This window comes from Megalobrama amblycephala, linkage group LG14 (assembly GCF_018812025.1).
Source record: "Megalobrama amblycephala isolate DHTTF-2021 linkage group LG14, ASM1881202v1, whole genome shotgun sequence".
NCBI classification, from domain to species: Eukaryota; Metazoa; Chordata; class Actinopteri; order Cypriniformes; family Xenocyprididae; genus Megalobrama; species Megalobrama amblycephala.
Window position 1 is genome coordinate 44,633,615 of NC_063057.1, and position 11,037 is coordinate 44,644,651.

The following is an 11,037-nucleotide window of genomic DNA, read 5'->3' on the forward strand; positions in this document are numbered from 1 at the left end:
GGCAAGCATTTCAAGCACTCAAATGTCTGAGCTGTAGTGCAGTGCGGAACAAGAAGAGCAAAAACAGCAAAAAGTGAATGTACATGAAAAACAGCTGGTTCAGAAGTAGAGGTGAGAATGAGCTCAAAATGACCAGAAGCTTTTTGGGATGATAGAGGAATTGAAATGACAACATTACAAATAATTTTATAAAGGCACCCCATGTGGGATTCGAACCCACAATCTCTAGATCATGTGTCTGTCATTCAACTCTTTGCGCCACTGAGCAGACAGTGTCACACAGCTGTCAGAGTTCAGTAGTTCATGAGAATGAACTCACAATGAAGAGCAACACAGCATACATTTCATGCACTCAAATGTCTGAGGTGTAGTGCAATGCAGAGCAAGAAGAGCAAAATGACCAGAAGCTGAGATGAAAATGAACATAGAATTAATAAAAATAGATTTATTTCTAATTAAAAGAAGAAAGACTAGTACAATACTTGTTTGGATAATAAAGGAATTGAAATGACAACATTACAAACAATTTTATAAATTTGACCCACACGGGATTCGAACCCAGTCTCTGGATCATGTGTCTGTCACTCAACTCTTTGCACCACTGGGCAGGCAGTGTCACATAGCTGTTGAAGTTTAGTAGTTCATGAGAATGAACTCACAATCAAGAATTTTTATAAAACTGCACTGAATGTTATATTTAATAACTTTAGTTTAGATCATTCTGCAGCTCATCATACTGTAGCGCAATACGGAGCAGGAAGAGGAAAAACAACAGAAAATGAACAAACATGAAAAAGCTGGTTCAGAGTTATGGGTGAGAATGATCTCAGAATGTACAGAAGCTTAGATGAAAATGAACACAGCATGAAACAAAAAGCATTTATTTCTAATTCAAGAGGCAGTAAAGGAATCAAAACACACTATTTCATAAAACCGCTCCACCTGGGATTCGAACCCACTAGCTTCGGATACAGGGTTCTTCAGGTAACTGGCTTTACACATTGAGCTACTTGAGGATGCACATTCAACAGGCTGTGGAAGAGAACTTTTAGTGTAACAAAGAATTCACAAAAAAAGCATTACTTAGCATGCTATCCATATTAGCATGCTAAGCTAACTTAATGCTAATGAAGCTCATGGTTAACTTGATAGCTGAAGAGCCACATTAAAGAGAATGACAACTGGTTAGCATGCTAAGTAATTAGCATGCTAAGCTAACTAACATAAGGCAACAAACACAAGCAAGGTCACATTCAGAGATGAATATCTCGGGTATGGTAACGAATATCAAAAATCCGTTCAGTCATTTCTGTGCGGCTCGGTCCAAAGATCACCTGAGCTGATTTTGGACAAAATTGGACAAAAATTGTAGGAGGAGTAGCGAAAAAACTGTTTTCCATTTATTTCAATATGGCGGACAGGTACATTTAAGGAAAATGACAAATGACACATCGTCGGAATCGGCATAAGCCAGGGAATAAAATGACATAAAGCATACACATTTTGGAAAGTGTTTTCAAAAGTTATAAGTGGTTTTGCAATAATCATTACATCTGTGGAACAGTAGGTGGCGCTGTGTTGAAACTTCTCAGGTACCTTCAGGACCTTCTAAAGGTCATACATACCAATTTGTGTGAAGATATGTCAAATTGTTTAAAAGTTATTGCAATTTATGACAAAATTCAAAATGGCGGACACGTGGTTCATCCGATGTTGACGAATTCGATATCCTCGGATTCGGCATGGCACAGGGAATCCATAGACACCAAGATCTTGATTTTCTAATAAAGTGTTCAAAAGTTATTGGCCAAAATAGCCATTTTTCAGATCTCATGACCTGTAGGTGGCGCTGTTCCCAAATTTGGCATGGAACCTCAGATCATGGTCTTGATCAAGTGTACCAATTTTAGTTTTGATTGCTCAAAGTTTGGCCGAGATACAGCCTCTATAGCAATTTTGGGTCAACCTCGTTAACTTCGTGACATCATAACTTTTGAACAAAGATGAATAAAAAAATCTGTTCAGTCATTTCTGTGCGGCTCAGACCAAAGATCACCTGATCAAAGTTTGGACAAAATTGGACAAATTTTGAAGGAGGAGTAGCGAAAAAACGGAATACTGTACTTTTCAAAATGGCCGCTACTGTAATGGGCGGAGACTTAATGTAAGAATTTGAATAGAATCAGCATGAAGAGACGAATCAGATGTACTAAATTGTATTTTTCTAGAGCAAATGGTTCAAAAGTTATAAACTTTAGAATGTTGAATTTTTGAACTGGTGGTGGCGCTATAGAGTTGGTCCTAGAGACTCCAAAATTGGTCAGATTTCTAGACATGACCATCACTACAAGTGTGCCAAATTTCATCATTTTCTCATGTTCCGTTGATAGGGCTGCCATAGACTCCCATTCGGGAGGAAGAATAATAATAATAAAAGGGAAAACGTACAATTACAATAGGGGCTACAGCCCCTTCGGGGCTTGGCCCCTAATTACAACCTGTGATGTATCAATTTTTAATTTCTTTATTTTAAACAGCATATTTTGGTAATTTGAAACTATCCACATATAAACAGCATCTCTCTGGTGTAAATTGTCATGTGTCTGATAAGGACTTCTTTTCAGTTGAAACTTCCACAATCTTGGCAGGTGAAAGGCTACTCTCCAGTGTGAATTCTCATGTGGTATTTAAGGTTTCCTTTTCGGTTGAAACTTTTTCCACACTGCTGGCATGTAAAATGGCTCCCTCCACTGTGTATTCTCATGTGGACTGTAAAGTTTCCACGTTGCTGAAATTTCTTTCCACACTGCGGGCATGTGTAGGGCTTCTCTCCAGTGTGAACTCTCATGTGGATTTTGAGGTTTCCATGTTGATCGAAACTCTTTCCGCACTGAGGACATGAAAAAGGCTTCTCTCCAGTGTGAATTCTCACGTGCCTGTTGAGGCTTCCTTTTTGAGTGAAGCTTATTCCACACTGTTGGCAAGTGAAAGGTGTCTCTCCAGTGTGAACTCTCATGTGGTAATTAAGGTTTCCTTTTCGTTTGAAACTTTTTCCACACTGTTGACAGGTAAAAGGTCTTTCTCCTGAATGAACTTGCATGTGGATTTTAAGGTTTCTATGTTGACTGAAACTCTTTCCACACTGAGGGCATGTGTAGGGCTTCTCTCCAGTGTGAACTCTCATGTGCCTCTTAAGGATTACTTTTTGAGTGAAACCTATTCCACACTGTTGACAAGTAAAAGGGTTCTCTACTGAATTAATTTTCATGTGGGCTTTAAGGTTTCCATCTTGATCTATACTCTTTTCACACTGTGATATGGAACTCTTCTTTTCAGTGTGAATTCTCATGTGAAAATCAAGGCTTCCTTTTCGGTTGAAACTTTTTCCACACTGTTGGCAGGTAAAAGGGCTCTTTCCAGTGTGAATTCTCATGTGGACTTTAAGGTTTACATGTTGATAGAATCTCTTTTCACACAGAGGGCATGAATAAGGCTTCTCTCCGGAGTGAATTCTCATGTGCCTGTTAAGGCTTCCTGATTGAGTGAAACTTATTCCACACTGTTGGCAAGTGAAAGGGCTTTCTCCAGTGTGAACTCTCATGTGGTAATTTAGGTTTCCTTTTCGGTTAAAACTTTTTCCACACTGTTGACAGGTAAAAGGTCTTTCTCCTGAATGAAATTTCATGTGGATTTTAAGTTTTCTATGTTGATTGAAACTCTTTCCACACTGAGGGCATATGTGAGGCTTCTCTCCAGTGTGAATTCCCATGTGGACTTTTAGGTTTCTATGTTGAATGAAACTCTTTCCACACTGAGGACATGAATAAGGCTTCTCTCCAGTGTGAACTTTCATGTGGTAATTTAGGTTTCCTTTCCGGTTGAAACTTTTTCCACACTGTTGACACGTAAAAGGTTTTTCTCCTGTATGAATTTTCATGTGCACTTTAAGGTTTCCATGTTGATCAAATTTCTTTCCACATTGAGGGCATGTGTAGGGCTTCTCTCCAATGTGAATTCTCATGTGCCTCTTAAGGAAAACGTTTTGAGTGAACCCTATTCCACATTGTTGACAAGTAAAAGGGCTCGCTGCCATATTAATTTTCATTTGGGCTTTAGGGTTTCCATCTTGATTTATACTATTTTCACACTGTGATATAGAAGGATTCTCTCCAGTGTGAATTCTCATGTGCCTGTTGAGGCTTCCTTTTTGAGTGAAACTTATTCCACATTGTTGGCAAGTGAAAGGGCTCTCTCCAGTGTGAACTCTCATGTGGTAATTTAGGTTTCCTTTCCGGTTGAAGCTTTTTCCACACTGTTGACACATAAAAGGTCTTTCTCCTGTATGAATTTTCATGTGCACTTTAAGGTTTCCATGTTGATCAAATTTCTTTCCACATTGAGGGCATGTGTAAGGCTTCTCTCCAGTGTGAATTCTCATGTGCCTCTCAAGAAAACCTTTTTGAGTGAACCCTATTCCACATTGTTGACAAGAAAAAGGGTTCGCTACCTTATTAATTTTAATTTGAGCTTTAAGGTCTCCATCTTGATTGATACTATTTTCACACTGTGATATGGAAGGATTCTCTCCAGTGTGAATTCTCATGTGATAATCAAGGTTTCCTTTTCGGTTGAAACTTTTTCCACACTGTTGGCAGGTAAAAGGGCTCTCTCCAGTGTGAATTCTCATGTGGACTATAAAGTTTCCACGTTGATCAAATCTCTTTCCACACTTAGGGCATGTGTAGGGCTTCTCTCCAGTGTGAATTCTCATGTGGACTTTAAGGTTTACATGTTGATAGAAACTCTTTTCACACCGAGGGCATGAATAAGGCTTTTCTCCGGAGTGAATTCTCATGTGCCTGTTAAGGCTTCCTTTTTGAGTGAAACTTATTCCACATTGTTGGCAAGTGAAAGGTGTCTCTCCAGTGTGAACTCTCATGTGGTAATTAAGGTTTCCTTTTCGGTTGAAACTTTTTCCACACTGTTGACAGGTAAAAGGTCTTTCTCCTGAATGAACTTTCATGTGGATTTTCAGGTTTCTATGTTGACTGAAACTCTTTCCACACTGAGGGCATGTGTGAGGCTTCTCTCCAGTGTGAATTCCCATGTGGACTTTCAGGTTTCTATGTTGTTTGAAACTTTTTCCACACTGAGGACATGAATAAGGCTTCTCTCCAGTGTGAACTTTCATGTGGTAATTAAGGTTTCCTTTTCGATTGAAACTTTTTCCACACTGTTGACAGGTAAAAGGTCTTTCTCCTGTATGAATTTTCATGTGCACTTTAAGGTTTCCGTTTTGATCAAATCTCTTTCCACATTGAGGGCACATGTATGGCTTCTCTCCAGAGTGAATTCTCATGTGTCTTTTAAAAATTCCTTCTTGAGTGAAACTTTTTCCACACTGTTGACAAGAAAAAGGGCTCTCTCCCGTATGAATTTGCATGTGGTCTTTAAGGTTTCCATCTTGATGGACACTCTTTCCACACAGTAATATGGAAGGCTTCTCTCCAGTGTGAATTTTCATATGACAATCAAAGTTTCTTTTTTGGTTGAAACCTTTTCCACACTGTTGGCAGGTAAAAGGGCTCTCTCCACTGTGAATTCTCATGTGGGCTTTAAAGTTTCCATGTTGATGAAATCTCTTCCCACACTTAGAGCATGAGTAGGGCTTCTCTCCAGTGTGAATTCTCATGTGGACTTTAAGGTTTACATGTTGATAGAAACTCTTTTCACACTGAGGGCATGAATAAGGCTTGTCTCCAGTGTGAATTCTCATGTGCCTGTTAAGACTTCCTTTTTGAGTGAAACTTATTCCACATTGTTGGCAAGTGAAAGGGCTTTCTCCAGTGTGAACTTTCATGTGGTAATTTAGGTTTCCTTTTCGATTGAAACTTTTACCACACTGTTTGCAGGAGAAAGGCTTCTTTCCAGTGTGAACTCTCATGTGGACTTTAAGGTTTCTATGTTGATTGAAACTTTTTCCACACTGAGGGCAGGTTAAATAGCTTCTAGTTCCTGTCTCTTTTTTAGCTCTTCTTGGTGAGGAAGTCTTTTCAGTCTGTAAGCAACTTAAAGATTTTTCTCCATTTATGAATTTATGATGTTTCTCATACTGAACTTTCTTTTCTATTTCATTCAGTACTTCACTCTCCTCTTTCAGTGCCATAAGGTCTAAGGTAAAAAAAAAAGACATTTAACATTTAAACATCAAAAACATGTATACTAAATCCTAGTATTCACATTAAGCTAAGAGGTGTTTCTGAGTATCTGCATGTAATCTCAGAACCTCTTCTCAATATTGTTAACTTGTCTCTTTCTTTAGGTCTCAAGCGCTTTATACAAATAAAAACCTGACCCAGTTTGACCCAGTAGAACTGGTTAATTACTAGGGCTGTGAATCTTTGGGTAGTCAGCGAATCGATTAAATTCAAGAACGATTTTTGCAAATTCAGAACGATTCAATTAATTTGATTAGATTCTGCATTTTTATATGCATTTATAGGGTTATTGAAATGCTTCCCCCAAATTGTCTTAGTCAGGGTGCGAATTATACAGTGGCCTTCAGAAGGTCAGAAAGTAAGGGCACGGTGATGTGTCCACACAATAAAAGCGTTTTATTTCAACAGTAGTGACCACGCAATGACAGATTTATCATTGGCTTGATCAGTTTAACTCAGGACCATTGCTGTTTCGATAGAGAGCTGTCATCTGCGCATGAATAGCAGCGGCCGTCCTGAAGAGAGCTCAAATGTGGGCTGCTCAGAACTGTCAACGAGAGCTACGGACAGAGCGCGAGTGCAATCCAGTGAACGGTGGTAAAGAGTGCAGCGTGTATCTGTGAAGGAGAGCTGTGAGGGCGCAAATTATGGCGCACAGCATCTGCATCAATTCGCACATGTTGTAATAATGTTTATATATTTTAAAGCACTGAATCATTATAGAATCACGATTAATCCAATTTTTACAATTTTACAGGAATTTAATGCTTTGGCTTTCTCTCAGAAAAGTTATGTGTAACATTCACCCAAGAAATTCTTAATTCTTATGATTATGCCAATGTAGTTTACAAACAATGATTAACACTTTGAATTAAATAATATTTTTGTTTGGGAATTATTTTATGGTTACAATCTTTTTTTACTTTATAGTAGGCTACAGAAAGGCTAAATATGTAGTGTAATGTCTACTTCTAATTTATTACTTTAAAAGTTAAACTAATCAAAACCAAAAAAAACAGTGTATGTATATTACATGGTAAAAATTGTGTATTTTTTGACCAGTTTTGAAGTTTTATTACATTTTTGTTCATGAAATCCACCCTTCTGATGGGATGAGTATAATCCAGATTTTTTGTGATCAAAGGTATCCCAATCTTACTAAAGTTTTGAACAACACAAACTGATGATTTGATCAAGATTAAAACCAAGATTGGATTGTGTGATCTAGTCTGATTTCAGAATCCTTTTGAACAACCCAAAATCTGATCAGATTAGTTTTGAACAACTGGTCCCAGATGTTTTTCTTTAGTGAACAATTTGCGCCTGATTTGAACCGTTTGTGTCATTCACAATCATTTGATTTGAAACAGTTTTATTTAAAGATTGTAATAAATTTACTGGCCCTTTTATTTGCCCACCAAAGCCCTTTAAATGAAGAACAAATGTAGACAGTAACTCTACCAAGCTGTGTCAGCAGGCCAAATGTTTTATTTTGTTGATAGGTTTAATTCAATATTTACTGCTATTTTGTGAGGTTTTAATATTCCACAAAATAAACATTTAAAAAATGTTAATTGTTTTGTTTAGGCTACTTCCATATTTTTTTTTAAATTTAATACATGATGTCATAACAAATGTATCTTCTCATGTTCACTTGAAGGCAGCATTAGTATTTGTCTGGTCATGCGATCTCAACATGTATGTCCACAAGACGGACCTGCTTCATGTCAAATAAAACCGCTTTAATTAGGACACTCATATGACATTCTTCAAAAATATCCATTTCTGTAGAGCTGGACATTTTAATAAGGACTGAATGAGTTCAGCTTTGAGAATGAAACCAACCTGTTTGTTCCTCAGTATCTTCTTGTTTCAGACTGAATACTTCCTCAATCTTCAGTTCTTCACTCTCCTCTTTAATTAACTCCATCTTTATAATAGTGTCACGTGGATCTCAGTTGTTTCACCAGGAGTGTGACACTCTGTCTGTCCTGTTTAAGAAGAGAATAATTAATAAAGAAAAATAAACCCAAACTAAATCTCTGGGTGCACACTGGTAAGGGAGTCAGTCAGAGTGAGAGTTATGGCTCGTTTCCACTGAGCAGTACGGTTCGGTTCGGTACAGTTCGGTACGGTTCGGAGCGGTACACCTTGATCAGGCTTGCGTTTCCACCGCAAACAGTACCCTTACTTGATAGGCGTGGTGTAGCCGGAAAATAGTGATCGACGTCATTCTCGAGCGAAGAAGAAAACGATATAGTAAACAACAATGGAGGACATACTACAGCAGATCTTGTTCTTGCTTCTCGGCTTGAGGCTGTCTGTCACAAAAAGAAGACGAGCTTTGCATTCTGCGTTTCAGAATACCAAGATCGCAAAGTTCAGACGTCCATGCAGCAGCACCTACCAGCAAGTGGAGGAGAAAACCCGCGTAATTTAAAAACTATTTTACTGTGTCATGAAATGTTTTAAAGGTTTTTCAGGCGAGAATGTAGTTGTTCTTTGGTCTCCAAAGAATTCTTTGGTCTCTTTGGTCTCATGAATTTATAATTTGTTCCTTGGCAAATCGTTTTGGCTGAGGGGAAAGTGAAGTTTTATAACTTTATATATTCATTTAACTTTACCGTTGTAGTGCGCTGTACGTTTGACTGAATTGTTTGCTTGTCTTTATTTCTTATTGTATAGCTTCTCATATTTTATTTATAATGGTTATTATTGATAATTAAGACTGACGTTTAACAAAAAGAGAAGGTTGTTTTGTCTTATTTCATTTTATTATAGGCTACATACAGTGAAGATAATCAGAGTACATATGCACATATTGCCTGAACCACACATCAATAGGTTTCATATTTTTTTAAATAAAAACGAAAAGAGGCAGGGTTGTGTTTTATATTTTGTTTTGTTATATAGCCTACATGAAGTGAAGATAATTAATGCACGCGCTGCCTGAACAACATTTGTGTGGCGCCTCTTGTGTTGTCATTCCCCTTGTAGCACGCGCAAGTGACGATTCTCTGTCAACCAATCAACGTTCTGCAGAGTGTAGCTCCACCCTTTTGGTACGGTACTGTTATGCTTGGTACCCCAACGAAAGGGTCCCAAAAAAGTGGTATGGTACGGTTCGGAATTAGGGTACCATTCACAACTTTTGACAATGGAAACGGAAAAAAATGCGTACCGTACCGTACCGCTCAGTGGAAACGAGGCATTAATGACCTGATTGGCAAAAAAAAAAAAAAAAAATCATAAAATAAGGCCAATTACACAGCCCCTTAATATTTAGTTATGATTAACATCAGGTATTTAAAGATGTGTACATTATATTTAATAGATATTCTTTTATTAAAATACATTTTCATAAAAATTGTTGCAGTTGGTTTGTAAAAGTTGTCATTACACGGTGTTCTCACTGCATTTACACTGTTTTGACTAGCAGGTGTCGTCAGTGCTTCAAAACAGTGAATCATTTTGGGAAAGAACTAAGGTCCATTCGACCATAAGTGGACTGTGAAGTAGACATCACAGGGTATTCTGCAATCTTAAGTGATATTTTAATCTAAAGGGAGCAAACGTTCAGTTCGGCACTGTGAACGGCAAAGGAAATAAGTGAACATCGATACATCACTTCAAGGAAGTGGGAAAGGAAAATCACTCAAATGTCTTTGCACACCAGTCAGAACTAACACTAGAGCAAAGCCGTTGAATGTATGCATTTAAGTATTCGTACATTTTGTTATTATTATACAATTTATGTATGGTTATAGTGATGAATGTTGCATTTACATATTCTATTGAATCATGAATAGGTATGCCAAAGTAAAAGTGGCAAAAAGCAGCTGAGGCGCTGTCTTTTTTTTTATTATTATTATTTTGCTTTATTTACCTAAGGAATGTTAACTATGCAGCTGCTTATGGGAAGGAAAGCACATGAGATAAGACTGCTACAATGCTATTAAGACGATGAATTAAGAATACACACAACCGGTGTTTTCATATTACATGACAGTCACGGTACAGCTTAAAATCTGCTAAGTCAATTAATAGCTGCAGTCATACACGCATATAAACAAAAGTTTTGATTATGTTTTATATGTTTTTTGGTGTATGTTATATGTATTTTATATCCCGTGTTCAGGGAGCTTATTAATCAGAACGCACCTTTTGTTCAATTGACACGTTCAGTTTCAAAAAGCTCCGTTTCTCCTTCCTTGCTTGTCAGTGACCGAATATGTTTTTACGATAAAATGATTCACGAAATAGGGAGCGAAATGAGACGCAACTTTTTCCGTTACTCACGTGGACGCGCTTTTACTCGTTCAATACAACGTTCATAAATGAAAGCATCACAATGTTATATTCAATAAGTCATTCAAAAAAATTACACAACTGTTTGAACGGTTTGCATGAATTTGAACACCTTAAATGTTTACAATGACAGACCTTTCTACACTCGAACCACAACATATGCAGGGACGAGGCGCAGACCAATGGCGTCATATTGCCGCACCAAAATAAAAGTCCTGTCCACAAGCTGTTGTCTAAAATCACACAGATCAATAGGTATTTTTATATATATATATATATATGTATGTGTGTATATGTGTGTGTGTTTGTTTTAGATCTGTACGATTTTTTAAATGTTTTTAAAATAAATATCTTATGCTCAACAAGGCTGCATTTATTTGATCCAAAATACACCAAAAATATATTTTAACTCCTTTAAGTACAAAGATCACGACAGCCACAGATTATTGTTGTTCAACATTCAGGGCACGTTAAAACATCACACTCTTACTAGATCTGGACAAACTGGGTA

The 11,037-nt window shown here is 37.5% G+C and overlaps 1 protein-coding gene across 2 annotated transcripts; it reads right to left on the reverse strand.

Moving 5' to 3' along the window:
• Positions 1-2,501: 2,501 nt before the first annotated feature.
• On the reverse strand, positions 2,502-10,722 carry LOC125245781 (zinc finger protein 721-like). 2 transcript variants are annotated; one of them, XM_048156524.1, is made up of 3 exons: positions 10,662-10,722; positions 8,064-8,209; positions 2,502-6,171 (listed from the first exon to the last, which is right to left on the reverse strand). In XM_048156524.1, the coding sequence occupies exons 2-3, from the start codon at positions 8,146-8,148 to the stop codon at positions 2,657-2,659; spliced, it is 3,600 nt and encodes a 1,199-aa protein (XP_048012481.1). In that variant the 5' UTR covers positions 8,149-8,209; positions 10,662-10,722; the 3' UTR covers positions 2,502-2,656. The 2 variants fall into 2 exon arrangements, with proteins under 2 accessions (XP_048012481.1, XP_048012480.1); XM_048156523.1 differs by lacking the exon at positions 10,662-10,722 and adding an exon at positions 10,380-10,655.
• Positions 10,723-11,037: the final 315 nt, after the last annotated feature.